Here is an 18,220-nt window from a genome sequence, read left to right as displayed (position 1 = left end):
GAATTCTTGAAATTATTTTTTTTAACTAAAACAAATGGACAAAAAACCCTAAAAAGAAAATAATATTAATAATAATATTATTTTAACTATTAACATATTTTAATTTGCATTCAGATCAGTTGTACATTTATTTTTTAAATATGCAGTTTACATTTAATTTAAAAAAAGAGTATCATGGAGTCTCAGAATAGTGCATCCATGTGAATATGGCAGGAATATCATAGATATTATAATGTGCTCCTAGGTGAGGACTGTAGAGGAGGTCGGGGGCATAAAGAGTGACAAGGGGTAGCCATGTCTACTCCTGGCCACCATGTAGCTCTGCCCCTGGCTGTAACAGCTTACTGGTAAGGGTTTTTCTATTTGATTGTGGAATGATAATTAGGGACATATTGTTTTGTGTTACTAGCATGGTCATGGAACAACTTAAGTATGTAATATTATTATTGAATAAACTACATTAATCCCTGTGATTGGCTGGCAACCAGTTCAGGGCTGCCCAAAAGTAGCTGGGATAGGCTCCAGCACGCACGCCCGCAACCTTTGTGAGGATAAGCAGGTTGGAAAATGAATGGATGGATGGATAAAATACATTAGATGCAAGTGTAAAATTATTTTTTTACAAATATTTTTTCTTATATGAACTGAAGAAATATTACAGGACTGCTGAAAATGCTTGCTGGGCCAGACTAAATAATAGAATGGGCCATCCCTGGATTTTAGGAATGACTCAATGAGAGAAATACACATCACAAGAAAGCAAAACACTTTGGAGTGTCCAGTTGCGTTTTGCTTTCTTGTAAGCTGTGTTGAGAATGTGATGTCACAGCAGACTAATGGAAACATGTGATGCCGAACTTACAACAGGATGTTGCATGAGACCGTCATGGAAATAAAGCACATCAGGTAGCTACACGTGATCGAATAATAAAGTCTTTGTCTTGGTTAAGCTGCATGAGGCTCAGAGCCCAAGGTTATCTTTGCACGTCTGTCTTTTCCCAGACAGACTTACAACCTGAACCCTGCACCCCTACACTTTGAGGCGGACATGCTAACCAGTTGAATACTGTGCCACATTTCTATAATATGTCATACTGTATATATACAGTATATTCTACTTCTTTAGAACTGGATGAACTTAAGAATGTTACAGGTATTCTGAATGAAGTCTCTTATGCTACAGCAGGCATGTTCAGCTCAGGGCCTGGAGGGCCACTGTCCTGCCTGTTTTCCAGCCCTCCCGGCCGCAACACACCTGATTCAGGTGATCAGCTCATCAGCCAGCTGAGAAGCAGCATTAGAACGATCATGAGTATTTGAATCAGGTGTGTTGCTCCTGGGAGAGCTGGGAAACAGGCAGGACGGCGGCCCTTGAGGACCGACTTTGGACACCCCTGTGCTACAGTAATACACACAGAAGTGTGCACTTTTCTTACAGTTGGAATAAATTAGTTGTGGTGTTTGCAAATCCTTTTCATTTCAATGAGGACTTTTTATATCACAGTGAAGTGCTTTCTTCCGTTATCCCCGCCCCACTGACACGAGAAGCTCTTCACTGTCACTCGGTGTTGTTTCACACCAGCCAGGTTTGATTGGAGTTCACACTAACACAATCCCACCAGTCGAGCAGAGATTGTTCCACACCTTTTTAACATCTTTCAGAAAATGTTCGAACTTTATTCTGTACGCTTACCAGATCTAATGGGATCCAATAAGAGCTCAGAGTTTTGATTCACAGTCAGAAAAGTATTTCTCACAAATTGATATAGTCCATTAAAACTTTCTCCTTTGCTGATTGGCTGGATGATAGCACATTGTTCTACTGCCCAATTTTGAGGCACACGATACTCTTGTCAGACTCTACCACACATTCTTGCTGGATTTCACGAGAGCACTTGTCCTCATTAGATATGTTGCCGAGCTTTTTGAGGACAGTTGGTCATTCTAAGCAGCCACAAGAGGGCAGAGTGCAACTCAAAACAGCTTCGTGTCACAGGGCCCAATCATTTCCAACAGAGTGTTAGGCCCTGGGCCAGAATGATGCACCTTACATTGCCTTTCGTGTAATTTCCAACTTATATAGTGTTGAAGAGTCACAAAAGCATTAGAAAAGCGAGACTGTACTCCTCCAGAAACTAAACACAACTTGGAAAAATGTTTTATTGCACTAATCCTCCGTTCAATTCAAACTCGGTGTGTCGCAGGTGTGAGTGGTGTCATACATGCTTGTATTGTTATCATTGTTTTGTGTACAACACTGTTACAGCTGTGACTGTTGTGAAAGCACCAAATAAGTAGTCTAAAACGTTGGGTGAGGGAGTTCATCCTCATACTTTTTTGTATATGATGAAAGTGCTTTTGTTTTTTCGTTTGTTTTTACTGGTCACAATACTGATGTACTTGTGAAAGCTTTTCAGTTTTTTTTAAACAAATAGGAAAATTTGAGTTTTCATGTTTCTAAAAACTGTTTTTGATTAAAATTAAGCACCTTCAAAAGTGTTTTTTAATATATATTTTAGAGAAGTACAAGAAATGTGTGAGTTGGGTCTTAAACGTCGATCGCCAAAACATGCATCGATTTTCCGATCCGCTCTATCCTCACAAGAATCGCAGGGGGTGCTGGAGCCTGTCCCAGCTCCTTCAGTTGTCTTCAGGCAGTAGGCGGGGTACGCCCTGAACCGGTTGCCAGCCAATCGCAGGGCACACAGAGATGAACCATCATTCACGCTCACACTCATATCTAGGAACAATTTAGAGTGTTCAATCAGCCTGCCATGCATGTTTTTGTCATGTGGGAAGAAACCAAAGTATCCGGAGGAAACCCGCACTGGCCCGGAGAGAACATGCAAACTCCACACAGGAAGGCCGGAGCCGGTATCTCTGCAGTGGGAGGTCGATGCGCTAACCACTGGCCCACAGGCCGCCCGGGCCAAAACATGCCTAACTCAACTACACTAATAAACTAACCACCACAGGGTAAGAGAACTGCACAAATGGAAAATCACATGGCCTATTTAAAAGATGTGCTTTCAATTTCGTTACATGATGACAATATCGTAGCAATTTTCATATTGCGATATTGCCATTATCCTTATCGTGTTAAAACTAATAATGGGAAAAGTTTTGAAATAATTTTTTGTGGTCTCTTGCTCAGCGGTGCATAGACTTTTTATATCCACTGTATAGTAGGAGTCGAAACACCAACGCATGTTTAAATTCGTCATCCGTGTCATCCCATGTGCTATAAAATTGCAATTGCTTTCAAGCACACACTAAGACGTACGCCACACACACGCGCGCGTGCACACACACACACACACACACTCAGGAACACGCCGTACATTACTGAGGAGGCAGGGTTCTTGTCACTGTTGCCTGGCAACCGCGGGAACCACAGAGCCTCATCCCTATGGTGGCGAACTGATGTTGAATTAGGCGGTGTGGGGGGAAAACACGGGTAATCTTTGGAAAATGAGGAGGAGGAGATTTGTGGAGATCTTCTCCTTATCTCCAGATATGGACACTCTTCGACTTGTTATCTTAACATACACTCACAGTTTACAGTGGTTAAAAATATGCTTCTTCGACATGTTCACCTAATACGGTGACTATGCATTATTTAGCAAGGCAGTGTGAGTATAAATAATCACACTTATAGTAAATCCTTTCGAATGCAAATTCATGTATAACCTGGACATAAGTCAGCAATATACAATCACTGTACTATACAAAGAAAGGGGTATATTTTTCATGATTAAAAGGCCTGCATGTACAGTGTAAACTTCTGGGAACTACGTGTGCGTGTGTGTGTGTGCGTGCGTGCGTGCGTGTGTGTGTGTGTGTGTGTGTGTGTGTGTGTGTGTGCGTGCGTGTAAACCTTGCAATCCTCGCAAGCAACTGCAGCGGTGTTGCTGCTGCACTACGTGCTCCTCTGTGGGTGATTTGCATGTAAACGCCAGACTGTACTGTACATAAACATAGACAGCATAAATAATTTTCACAATGGAACGCTATGCTGAGCTTTCTTTGTTCACTCAGTATATGCTGTACTGATGAGAAACTGCGTTTGGAGATTTATGGGATGTGACGAGGACAAGGAAGAAACAGCTCTTTGATGTCATTAATGCACAAGAGAAATGACTTTACAGACAAAATTGGTCGGCAGTAGAATAAAAGCAGGAGAGACACGAGGCCATGAGGAAAAGGAGACCTCCTTGTGATGTGATAAGGACACGAGAGAAACTGTGTTCATGCGATGAGATGACATGAGAAAAATAGCTGATGACATGAGAAAAATAGCTGGATGATCTGGGCATGACAAACATTTTTTGTGATACCATAAAACGAGAATACATGAAAAAGGTGTCTCGATGTGATGGTATAATGAAAACAGAAAAATTAGGTCAGGAGGAGAAAGGAGAGACATACAAGACCGGTATATTAACCATGTACTCTACTAAAGTCACAATCAACTCCAACGTCACTGTACGAGTTCGTTTCAACCTGAGCACAAAAACAACCACCAGAGGGGGTCGCTCAAGACCAACCTGCACTTTGAAGAAACAATTCATTGATAATTACGAGTAATGACGAGGACGATTTAATTCAAATATTGTCAAGAATGTAACATTGCAACTTTTTCGCGACTAAAACAGAAACTTTTTAATAAGCTTTGTGCCCCGTCACCATATTCCACCCCCATTGCGGCTGAGAGTGGTACGATCCAACGAGCAAGACGCCGCCGCCTGCCATGCGTCGCTTTACGGCAGACGCAGTCAAGCTTGTACCGCTGCCACTCGTCGAGGAGGTCTGACCGGCCGTAGCGACTTCGGGGATGCCGTGGGGAAACACGAACACAGGAAAGGAAGGCTCCCGACCTCCACGCCCACGCTAGCAATCACAGCTCTGCGTGGGAGAGAAATCAAGGCCGTATTTTACCACTGCCGCCCCTTTCTTTTAAACACTATACTGACGTTCTCGGAGAAGCTGTCAGTGGAGTCTCGACTGTGCAGCCGCGGCCGCCTGACAGGTGCTGTCGCCCGGCTCTGCGTGAGGAGATGCCGCCCGTCCAGAGAACCATGTCGGATCTTCGAACGCGGGCGGACGGTATGAAGAATTTAAAGAAACACAATTAAACATTATGTATTTTGATATGCAAATACTAGTCCGCATTTTGTGCTTATTTCCTGGTGAGGGCAAAAGTAATCACATTAAGGCGAGAATGAGCTCACCAAGTCTCACGATAAAGTCCGTCTTTATATTTGATGTTAAACATTTAATTTCGGTTTATTACCACGCTTTCCATTGCAGTCGGTACAAGAATAGCAACAATAGTATATGAGACACCGTCAGCGACGTAATTTAGGATTTCCTCTCACACATAGTCCTGGAAACATACTCACACACCCGAGTGCATTTTCCTTCCCTGCTCATACACACTACTGAAAATGTTTTTGCTCACAAATAAGCTCCTGAAAAACACTCATTTTCCCCCCTCACCTACACTATTCAATGCTGAAATGCTTTCACACTCTACTGAAATTTTGCTAAAGGTGATGAAACGCTCCCACACACGATTGGTTTTTTTTTGCCTCACCTACACTCAAACAAACTACTGAAACTAGAGCTGTCAGTTTAGCGCGTTTTAATTGGCATTCATTTAAATGAATTTTAACGGGATTATTTTTTTCTCGCGAGATTAACGCGGCACACGTCACAAGCGGATGTTACGTTGCTCTATAAATACACCAGAACAAAACAACTAGCGCGCTACAGAAGTCCACGCCCGTGTCTGTTTTGCCAGCCACGGCAGCGCGAGACACCGAAAACGGATACTTAAAGAGTTTACGAATGGAAAGTTTACTTTTAAAAAGTTGCCAGATTGCTCCACTGACAAGATCAAAGTTACCTGTTCTTCTCTCTCTGTGTATCATACAGGTATACGATGTATGCCACTGACGCGATTGTTACTTGTTTGGAACTATTTTGTGTGGAAGGTTACAGCGTTCCGTGTCCATATAAATAGAGCGGGTGGAGCTTCTTTGTGTTCGTCTGACAGTGACGGTGCGCAGAGGGGGTGACATGACAAAGTTCAGCGGTGCACTGGTGGCGACCGAGCGGAAATAAAACGTCTCCAGTGTTGTCGTCGAACCAAGTGTAGTCATCCGAAATGAGGTAGACACAAAAACCGTAGAGAGACTTCCGTGCAAGAAGTACCAACATAATCAACATAGCCTGACTTTGTTAGGGGGAGTGAAACCCCCCTCTTTCAGAATGGTTTGCCCCAGCAGCACGGGGGAATGCTTGCGCTTGTTTGTAAGGCAGTTTTGAATACAGCGGCACATTAACGAACACTGGTGTCCGGGGTCTCGTTATTTTCCAACAAACATACAGAAACAGACTGCTGTGTTCAAACCAAACTTGAGAAAAACGAAGTATGCAACCATGGTTTAAATCCACTAAAGGCTGAGTACTAGTTTACTTTAGATGTGCACTTTATAATGTTATATTGCACTGTTTTGATTTTATAAAAATAGCTGTTAAAGCAGCCGTTGTGTGACAAAATATTGTTTTCACTGTTGTTGATGGACAGTAATATTGTGTGAGAGATTATGTGTGAACAACTGCTCCAAATGAAAAATGTTCATGTAAAATTGAAAATTGAAATTATTTCAGTAAATATTTGCATTTGGCACATAGAAAACGGATTCATGATTCCAAGTTAATGAGAGCATTAAAATGGGGAAAAATAGGACAAAAAATGTAAAAGGAAATTCGGATAAAATAAAACGATAAAAAATATGTGAGTAATCACGATTAATTTTTTAGTTCATTTGAGTTAATTATGACAATTGCATTTTTAATTAGATTAAATATTTTAATCGTTTGACAGCTCTAACCGAAACACTCTCATACATTACTGAAACTGCTTTTACTTGCACTCTCTTCAAACTATTAAGAATGTTATCACTCATGCTGTGTTCACGCTCTCACGCGCACTGAATTTTGTTTGCTAAGATGCACAACTCAACGCTTATATAGACTAAAATGGTCTCGCATTAGTCAAATCTGAAATGCTTTATGCACATAAATAAAATGCTGACATGCTAGTTTATGACATGCTTTATTTTTTTCACAAAGATACATTTTTCAGACACTTTCACACGCAGTTAAAAACTGTCCCACACAGCTTCAAAAATATATCCGCAAACGTTACTAAAACTATTTTCAAACAAATACTACTCAAATACTTTCACACACAACCTCACCCTAACTACAGAGAATGTTGTCACCCACCCACACACCGTGGCTCTCACATTCTTCTGAATTCATCCATCCATCCATTTTCCGAACCGCTTGATCCTCACTAGGGTCGTGGGGGGTGCTGGAGCCGATCACAGCTGTCTTCGGGCAGTAGGCGGGGGACATCCTGAAACGGTTACCAGCCATTCTTCTTCTGAATTATTTTTTGTTAACATAAGCAAATCAAACACTCTCACACTCAACTAAAATGCTGCCAAACATCACAAAAATGCTCTTGCATCATTCCTGAAAATGTTTTCACTCACACACTTAACTGCTGAAACGTTTTCACTAGCAACTGAAATGCTCACACACACAACTCAAATGTCCTCTCACACTTTACTGAACAGTTTTTCACTGAATCTCACAGCCTACGGAGTGTTTTTCTTGCTCATACACACTACTAAAATGCTCTAACACACACTCCTGAAATAATTAAACTATATGTCCCTGATGAGACCCCTCAAATTTGTGAGTGTGTCTGTGTGTGTGTGAGTGTGTATGTGTGTGTATGTGTGTCGTGATGCCTCTTGAAGTGAACCAAATGTAGCATGCATCTGACCTGGTTCTTGCCCATGCAAAGGGGGAAAGCCCAGCACTGGCTGTCGGGCCCACAGAGCCCGGACAACATCACTACCTCAAGCCTGACAGCACATTAACAAGTGTCTGCTCACACACACACACACACACACTGACATTTACAACACATACAACACGGCCATTGTGCTTCTCTCTGGGACCCTTCACTGCACCAGTAACTTTCCACTGCAGGGTGAAAATGATGCAGATGCTCAAAAAGAGGATCCATGAACTAGTTGCAGACATTTATATGCATTGGACCAAGATGGCTACCATAGTTTGTGTGCATATTGAAGTCGTGCATGTTTGCAATTGTTTTATGAGATGCTTCATCTCTATTTTGTTTACCTCCTCTGATCCCTGATGTTACTGGACAGGAATAATAACTTACAGGATCTCCGGAGAACAATAATAGCAAGTCATATGATGTATATTCATTATAATCTGTATGTGGAACGATAACCGTCTCAGGCAAATATTGCAGCCAGTGGTCAATTTTGGTCATTTACGGCATCCTCAAAGGACCACTCTAAATTTGTTTGGTGCTGGAATTTTAAAGCTAGCCGGATCAAATACCCAAGCCTGTCCACTGGCCACCCCTGCTTTTGAGACAGACTTGTCGAGTGGGAAACCCCTAATGCAGGGGTGCCCATTACGTCGATCCTGATCTACCGGTACATCTAAGACAGGTCCCAAGTAGATCCGAGGAGTGTCGAGGAGAAAAACAAACAAACAACCATTTGTGTGTCTTTGTACATGTTAGTAAAAAAAAAATAAAATAAAGCAGGTAAATCTTGAATTTATGGTGGCGCGTGATTACGTCACCGGAAGTTGTTTGCGCTCAGCAGTCTGCAATTGCAGCTTGTAATCAGAGCTGTTGCGCTCTATCTTTTATCGTCATTATTCTCATTCAGTTTGCTTCGTGTACAATTCACCAAGGGCACGGGCAAAGAAGAGGAATCTAGGAGGGCCCAGGGAAGCACTTTAAAACGGTATGTGTGAGCTACGATAGTTAACAGGCTGCAACAGTGCATCGCATGCCTCAGTTTCAGGCTGTTTCTCATCATGTCATGCATGTGTGTGTGTGTGTGTGTGTGTGCCCGTGCGCGCGTGTGCCGGTAAGGGTAGATCCCGGGAGGTTAGTTGATTGAAAAATAGATCTTCGGTCCAAAAGGTTTTGGCGCACCTTTCCTAATGTATAGAATTTCACTATATTTAAGATAAGATATCCTTTATTCGTCCCACAATGGGGAAATTTACAATTTAATTACAATTTATGTGCCGGGCTTTAAATTGCGAAAATCTGCTGACAGTTGACGGCCCTTGAAATGCATTGAGGCAGATGGAATGATATAACCCCATCTGAAAAACTGATAAATGGGTGAAAATGTGTACCTGCATCTCACATGCACATTTTATTTGAACGGTGCAAAATACATTTTTGTCTGATTAATCGATGTAAAAATCAATAGAATAACTGATTTTAAAAAATAGTTTTCTAGTGGCAGCACTACTTGTTAGAAGAGTTTCAGCAGATTTGTTTATTTATTTTAATATTTTACTTTCAGCACACCTGTATGGTATGATTGTCTCTCATATTTCGTAATACTATATAGTTTAACATTTCTATTTACATTACGGAAATGTCTGTTGTAGTACGAATAAATAGGAGAGAGTTGTGTTTCCCAGTCTACATAGGCTAATTATGTACCTTGTGCCATCTACAAGAAGCTATAAGAACATTAAATTGTTCTGCTTATCACTGTAATTTAGTGTATTATTTGTAAATAAATACCGGTAATCATGTAACTTTCTGACCAGTGAAGTAAAATTCGATTTCCCACAGAGCATTAATGGCCCACGACGCACTGGTTAGGAATCACCGCATTATAGTTTCAGCTGTAATGTATTTTGTATGTAATATTGTTGTAGTTTGCGGTGGTCAAGAAGTGCACTGCAGCAGACTGAGAGCATGATTACTCATTACATTTTACTATTACAATGCACCATCGATGTAACGAAATAAGTTGGAAAAATATTACAAATGTAGAATGGCTGTGGGTGTGATTGTATTATAGCAATAGATTTGTACCAAATGTGGCTGTGGGGTGAGTGTACGTCTTTGCATCACTCTGCAAACGCGCACACAACTGCTAATGTGCCACTAGCTTTTTAAACGCCACCTTTGAGCTGGTAATTACAAGGCAATTTGTCACCTTTTTCAGCACCACAACTGAGAACTTTGTGTTATTGTTACCGGAGACCTGTGCATTCTATTGGAACAGAGCTAAATAATTCAACACTAATATGGAGGCCATAGAAAATTGATGCCTCTGCTGCAGTTGCAGGAGTGAAAAGTCTGGAATAAACCAGCAAGTATAGACTAATTGAGAAACCTTTGTTTTTTTTTCCTTCATTTTCAGCACACCAGCCACCCAACAGTTTTACTCTTTTTTTTTAATCAAATAACACACGAGGCAAGCCTCTATCGAGAGAGAGGCCAGCCCTCTCTGCCAGACTTAGCTCTTAATCCGCCAGCCGCATGCCCATCAGTGCACACTTCCGAGCCTTGCCCACCACGTGCCACCTCACCCCTCACTGCCCCTGTCTGTCGGCGCTCTTATGTTGTTGCCAAAATCAACGTGCCGAGGTGACATTCATTGACTGACAGTACACACTACTGGCGAAAAACAAACAATCAAACAAACAAACAAACAAACATTGATGTAAAGTATGATGGCAATGTTCTCTGATTATACCACATTCCAAAAGTGTCCTCCACAATCCCATTTGAAAGCGCCACAACTGTTAATTGAAATGCTGTGAGCAGATGATTAAAAATAAAGTTACAATTTTGCAGATTAGAATGCATCCATCCAGTTATGTTCTATAGCACATTTGTCCAGCCAGTTGACGGTTACTCGTAGACTGAGCACTGATTTGAACGAGCGAAGAGTAGGGGGATTAAAAAAAAAGTGTGTGTCTGTGTGTGTGTTTGTGTCTTCTTTTTTTTATGTATTTTGTGTTGGTGTACACTACGGCCTACGCATCCTATCAGTCCCAGCTTCATTTTTTTTTGTGTAAATGACAATGGTCAGCAGTCGCTTGCATCTAGTGATCAGAGTCGTGAAGATATTTTTTCGGCTTATTCTCTTTCAAAACCCATTTGTTTCATTGGCAATACAATAATGGCATTGGCAAATAAAGGGAATCTGGAGCAGCATTTTCAAATGTCACACTGGAGGCTGGTATAAGGATGTTCCTCACAAAAAAGGCTTTAAACACGACCAAAGCGTGTCCCTTCCTCCGCCTGCCAATGTCCGGGTCTTCCACGAAGGTAGGCACTGAATTTCTTTCTTCAGATTCAAAGATAAACCTGCTTTGTATCTGGTGTACTTTTCTGTCTTGTTCAAGGTGAGGTTAGAGTCAGTTAAGGCGAGTGCTCATCGTGCACATTGACATACGTATGCGTGCCTGTGTGCTTTTGAGAGAGGAGCAGTGAGAGAGTGATGTGAAGAAAAAAAATTGCAGGCTAAGTTAACTGCAGGCTGCAATAGTTGTGTGAGTTTGCAATATTAGCACTTAATTGTTCAAGCTTTGGAGCTTGGCTCATTAAAATGAGATCTTGGGTCAAAAAAGGCGGGGCACTCCTGCTACACAGTACCATGTATCTTCCCGAGGCTCGCGGGTGAGCTGGAGCCTATCACGGCTGATTTTCAGCACACAGTACACACTGGACTGATTGCCAGCCAAATGGAGGGAACACATGGGCAAACATAAACAACTCTTCGCACAGACATTCATATCTATGACCAATTTTGAGTACTATATTCAGTGAACATGTTTGCTTGCTTTGGAAATGTTGGCGGAAACCACCATATCCAGAGAAAACCCACGCAAACACGGAGAAAACATGCAAACTCTGCACATGAAGGCTGGAACCGCGGTTCAAACCCCACACCTCAGTACTGTGAGATGGATGTGCTAATTCCTGGTCCACCGTGCTGCCCCAATCAGAATTGATTTAGTAAATAAGGCTTTAGCTTGTATTATTTGACATAAGCATCACACATAAGATCAGTCGGTTGCATTAGCTCCAGTTAGCGTACAGTGCTTTCAATGTATCATATCCAAACATTGATATTTTAATCAGAAATCAGCATAAATCATAAGATCATGGTGGCTAAATTAGTAAATTGCGGCTAATGGTGCCTGATGATGAATAAAAAATAACAATCATAATAATAATAATTTTTATCCATTTGTGTTCATATTGTATTTAATTGAAAGATGTGCCCTGCGATTGGCTGGCAACCGATTCAGGGTGTCCCCCGCCTACTGCCCGGAGACAGCTGGGATAGGCTCCAGCACCCCCCGCGACCCTAGTGAGGATCAAGCGGTACGGAAGATGAATGAATGAATGAATGAATGTTTGTTTTGTTTTTTTCTCTTTCTCCTTTCTTCTTTCTACATACATTCTTGCTGCTGGAGGCTGTAAATGTCCCCATTGTGGGACGAATAAAGGATATCTTATCTTATCTTATCTTATCTTAAAGTAGCCACAGCTGATTGTAGATGTCCTGAGAAAAATGCATGTGTCCATTTGTGTCATTTAAAAAATGTTAACGTTAATGGGAGGTCTGAAACGTGAATACATCACACAAAAATTACGAAATGACAAACATGGGCAAACATGACTTTCACAGGACAGCCAACGTTATGAATAATACTGATTTGAAGTCAATCAATTGAATACTTTGATGACTTTGCGACCTTGTCGTTTTACTGTACTCCCCATTGTTACAAACTGGTGCGCATGGAAACGTGATACTCGTGGCTTATAAGTATGTTCATGTTGGAAGTCATCTTTCAAACAAAAAGTGTAAATAAAAATGAATAAAAAGCAAACAGCGCTGAATGGGAAAAGTTTGACTTTCTTTCTGATGTAAAAGATTGTTGATAGCTGGATCCACTCTCTAAACTATCTGAAGCCGTGCGTGTTAAAGCAAGACAGATGGCAACCAGCAACGGTTTATCTGCCAAATCCTCTCCTGCAATTGACACTGAAGTGGCGATTGGCAGGTAAGCTGTGGGGATGAATCCATGCATTGACCAAATGATTGTTGTGTTTTTCTAGTTAATGGCTGCTTTTTAGCATCCATTTACCCTCACAGCAATTTTTGAAGATGGCAACGTCGACTAGTGCTTCTTCAAGCTATCGCTGCCATTCAGTCATTGACACGCCCCTTAAGCCTAACCTGCCTGAATAACGATGAAGGGAGACTGGGGAAGACTGCTCACATCTGACAGGAGAGTGAACTTAATGTGCCTGGTGGATCGCAAACTGGTGAGAATGTTGCAACACCAATTGATGGATGGATAATTAGATGTCGAAGTTTTCCTAACTACAATGAGTGATTTCTTTCCAGTTCCATCATGTTAGTTTGCTTGTTGGTAAGTCACTTAATACTTGTGGTAATTCACTAACTCAGTAGCGGCAACCTAAAATAAAATCACAATAATCTCACTCGCAACAGTCAAAGCGGTAAATGTGTTGTTGGTCTGTCGCACGCACGCATGAGCAGCAGGGAAGCTCCCCGAGCCTGCACGTGCCATAAATTCGTGTGGTCGTGTCTCCGGAGGACAAGGTCAGTCGGAAGGCAAATGGAAAGGTGTTGTCCGATCGGCAACACAAGAAAACTTGGCACGCCATCCCTCTCAGTTCTCAAGTTCGTGCCACATGGGTGACACAAATCACTGTCTTGTCAAGCAGGTTTGTGATTGTTACATTTTTGTAGCATTTAAAGATCAAAATATTAGAAAGAACATCGAAGTGTACGTAATACACAACAATCTCGCTTGTTCTCTCTTCATGTTGTTGTTTGATAGTGTGCCACATTCGGACTGATTTTATTATTTTTTTTTCAACGTGCTGTGATTTTCACAGCTTTGACTGAACCTTCGGTATTTTGAAGTGGATACAGCATATCTTAAAACAAACAAACAAACAAAAACAACCACCACCACCAACAACAAAAATGCCTTGAACAGATTTAACCTTAAAATATGCAGTGGTACGATCCAATCATCAACTGGATCTATTGTTCAGAGTACAAATGCCAGACTACTTCATAGTAAGGTTAGTCAGCCAAGAGCATCAATAACGATCCAGTCTGTCTGTTTCTGCCTCAGTGCACTGCACATCACTGGACTGAGCCTCACTTTGACCATTCATAAAGTCGGGGAAAGCTTTCCCTCTATGCAGATCCTTTGCTAATCTGAGCCAGGCCAGCCCCCGTGATGTCACAGATAGTCCCAGCTGCCCGTGTCATCTCGTGTCCCTTGGCGGTTCCTATGAAGTCTGCTGAGCCTATAGAGAGCGGGAGATTAATCCTGCAGCTGCCCTGTTGTCGCTGCAAGGGCCGGTTACAGCATTGTGATCTGATAAGCGACTTATCGATGTTGCTGTACCTCAAATTGAGGTGGTATTTATAGCCCCCCTGCAGCTCTTTCCCTCATTCACAAATGGCAAAGACGATGGTGCGTGTGGTGTTCATGTCGGGACTGGGATTCCTATGAATAGACTGTGGCTGCTCTGTCTACTGAAATATTAATCTACCATGAATGAATAATAGATAGATCTTTCTTCAGCAGGGATGAGCAGATAAAAATCTTTTTTTCCAAAATGGCGCCCGAGTAGGCAGCCTTCGGCAAATGCTCTTCAAGAGCCTTGCTTTTTGTTCTTTTTTGTTGTTTTTGTCTTTTGTTTTGTCACATATTTTTTGTTGTTTCATCGCGTGGACCTGATATGGACTGTTTTCAGCGTTTTTTGGCCATGACATTCGTTAAAGGAGAAGTATCTGTGCTTGGTGGTAGCGCCTTCTCGGCAGCACGTCTGTATTAGCACAGATTTTGATTGGGAGGAATGTCAGTGCCATTGACTGTCGGTGCTGGACAGACCTGGGGCGCTTGTGTTTTTTGCGCCTGTAATGGGCAGCATTTTTCGCCGCCCTGTTTTGTTCAGTGGAGATGTCGGCGCTGTCGGACAGTTGGCGTTGTTGCGGCTGGATGGATGGCTGCTGAAGTAGAGGATGAGGAGAGAGGAGCGTTGGGGCAGAGCGCCGATGTGTATTTGGAACAGAGAGTCGCCGCTTGGAATTGAAATGGATTTCCATGGGACAGGAGAAGGGAACCAATCTCTTTTTTTTCGTCAATGGATGCTACAGCTTCTTGTTGACTTTGAAACTTAGCTGGTAGCCGACGGGTGCACATTTTGAGCATGACGTCTCTGATCCTCTGGTTAAAGGACACTTTGATCTCTCCTCTTTCATCTCAAACTGCTTCAAACAACAAAGCGTGTGACAGAAAAGTGGTTAGGACGACACGACTGTTCGTGTTTTGTTATTTGTTGTGTTTATTTATTTTTCTTTGTTAAGCGCTTTGTTACAGCTGCCGCTGTTGTGAGAGCGCTATATCAATCAGCATGGATTGTTTTGTATTGTATTGTAAAAATGATATTAGAGGCGTGTAGGATTTGGAGAACCCAAAAATGCCAATAGTTTTACCTTGAAAATGCAGTGGCTTTATATCAATGCTACGAGCCACAAGATGGGCCTGCGCCCTCCTACAAGTATTGGTATTATGATTGAATGAATCGTTTGGCAGCATTGTCCTTCAGAATGCAGTTCAAATGCACCCTTTTTGAAATTTGATTGATGGTCAATCTCCCTCACTGATTCATTAGTTCCCATTCTCCATCACGTCATATAGATTTGACTCTGGATCAACGTTAAGTATCGCCTCAAATGGATTATCTGATGCCGGCGGTGGACCGACAGGCCTTAGTCTTCAAGTTTTGGAAGTTGTCGTCAACTACAGTAGAACTTATTGTACATTGTAATTAAACTTTTGAGATGAATTGTACTTCGTATTTGATCAATATATCACAATATTCTCATCATATTTTTGGGATGCACGATGAACATAAGCACTGACTGGTAATTGTTGACCATAATTCTATCATTGTCCCTGTCATGGATGCTTTTTGGTGTATTTCATCTTGTCCGCGTTGTCGGCCGTGACCACAATCATTTGCCGCCCCCTCTATTTCGGCTTGACCCGAGCTAACGCATTACCACCCAAGATGTCACATCTCATCAAGCACCTTTTGCTCTTTGATTTGTTTGTCTTCCAGTGATGTGTCACAAAATTATCACCATTTAAAGGATTATCGCTCAAATACTCTTTTAATACAAACCCAACCTTGTGTGATGTATGTTAGCAGTTCATACATAGTTCAAAAGATATTTGAGAGTGTTTCGAACCTCTGGATAGTCCACAAAAGTCAGAAGACTAACATATGTTTTTTCCTAGGCCCACGGGGCACCGTCTCTAAAATATGTGACCCCTTGAGACTCTCTTTCCTCCCTGTTGTCTGTTGGCTGACACAAGCAATAATCCTCACATATGGCCGGCGTGCAAATCTATTACGATGCTGAGTGGCATTGACCACATCCTCCAGAGGCTTTCCCTCCAGAGCTGTTTCCTCTTGCTTTCTAAGTCGCACCATGGCTTGTTTGGTTTGTTCTCATTTCTTTTGTCAAAATCGCCACCTAGCTCAGGTGCTTTGCATTCTGTGGGAAGGCCGGACTCCTTATTGATGAGATGTCGCAGAACTGCAGCGAATCTTATTAGTGCAGGAAAAAAAGGTACACCTTGCAGTTAGACGACAATAAAGGTAGCTCACACCGCGACCTCGGTGGCGTAGCACGTTATCCATACTGATTGGGTTCCAAGGAAACACCGTGGTTATTTACAGAGGGAGATTCTCTGCCTCCATAAATCCCTTCTCACGCTTGACACTGACAAGAGGCTATTCTAAGCACAGGACCTTTTTCAACTACAGCTTTTAATTGAGAGTAGATGCAGAAGAATGTGAGATCTGGTTGGTGTTAATACACAGCTCTGAACTGCTCTTAAGAGTCTTACAGTGCTTTGCCTAAGGCCCCCTACATGCACAATGCAGCAGAATCCGACCACTGTGAGAAAAATGACAGTTGGCGACTCACATCCACACGACCGATTGAGCCCTGCACATTTACCGACACTTTGCAATGGAAAACTGCATTGTATATTGGTTTTTGAGCCTCCACATACTGTTCTGTATTACGTTTATTGAATGACAAAAACATGGCATGATTGTCTAGGAATGAACCATGGACAGAGGGCAAATCTTTTAAGAGTCGAGACCAAGACTGAGACAAGCCAAGAGTGTGACAAGACCGAAGTATAAAATCATTTAAAAAATAAGTAAATGAAAAGAAAGAATGCTTGGACAGTTGACGCATTCACTTTAATTTATCCATCCATCCATCCATCTTCTACCGCTTATCCGGGTTGCGTGGGCAACAGCTTAAGCAGGGAAGCCCAGACTTCCCTTTCCCGAGCTACTTCTTCCAGCTCTCCCCGTGGGATCCTGAGGCCTTCCCAGGCCAGCTGGGTGACATAGTCTCTCCAACGTGTGGTCCCAGTCTGGGTCGTCCTCGGGGTCTCCTCCCGGTGGGACATGCCCGGAACACCTCACCAGGGAGGCGTTCAGGAGGCACCCGAATCAGATGCCCAAGCCACCTCATCTGGCTCCTCTTGATGTGGAGGAGAAGCGGCTCGACTCTGAGCCCCTCCCGGATGACCGAGCTTCTCACCTTATCTCTAAGGGAGAGCCTGGACACCCTGCAGAGAAAACTCATTTCGGCCGCTTGTATCCGTGATCTCGTTCTTTCTGTCACGACCCATAGCTCGTGACCATAGATGAGGGTTGGAATGTAGATCGACCGGTAAATTGAGAGCTTCGCCCTTTGGCTCAGTTCCTTCTTAACCACGACAGACCGATACAATGTTCGCATCACAGCAGACGCTGCACCGATCCGCCTGCCGATCTCTCGCTCCCTCCTGCCCTCACTCGTGAACAAGACCCCAAGATACTTAAACTCCTCCACTTGGGGCAAGATCTCCTCTCCAACCCGGAGGGGGCACTCCACCCTTTTTCGACTGAGGACCATGGTTTCAGATTTGGAGGTGCTGATTTTCATCCCAACCGCTTCACACTCAGCTGCGAAACGCTCCAGTGAGAGTTGGAGAGCCCTGCTTGAAGGAGCCAACAGTACCACATCATCTGCAAAAAGCAGAGATGCAATACAGAGGCCACCAAAACGGATGTCTGGTCCCTCACCTAGGACCTGTTTGCCATGGGTGACCCTGCCAGGGGCATAAAGCCCCAGGCAACTTGGCTCCTAAGATCATTGGGACACACAAACCCCTCCACAACGGTAAGGTGACGGCT

The 18,220-nt window shown here is 42.7% G+C and overlaps 1 protein-coding gene across 4 annotated transcripts in view; it reads left to right on the top strand.

Annotated features, from left to right (window-relative positions):
* Window positions 1-4,755: 4,755 nt before the first annotated feature.
* atp8a1 (ATPase phospholipid transporting 8A1) overlaps window positions 4,756-18,220 on the top strand; it is a 123,683-nt gene continuing 110,218 nt past the window's right edge. For all 4 annotated transcript variants that reach the window (XM_052073289.1, XM_052073278.1, XM_052073256.1 and 1 more), the window contains exon 1: window positions 4,756-5,106. In XM_052073289.1, coding sequence (XP_051929249.1) covers window positions 5,058-5,106 — 49 coding nt within the window. In that variant the 5' untranslated portion in view covers window positions 4,756-5,057. The remainder of the gene's footprint in view (window positions 5,107-18,220) is intronic.

Source organism: Hippocampus zosterae, chromosome 1, assembly GCF_025434085.1.
Source record: "Hippocampus zosterae strain Florida chromosome 1, ASM2543408v3, whole genome shotgun sequence".
NCBI classification, from domain to species: domain Eukaryota; kingdom Metazoa; phylum Chordata; class Actinopteri; order Syngnathiformes; family Syngnathidae; genus Hippocampus; species Hippocampus zosterae.
Note: the sequence above shows the minus strand (reverse complement) of the source record. Positions and strands in the feature narration are given on the sequence as shown.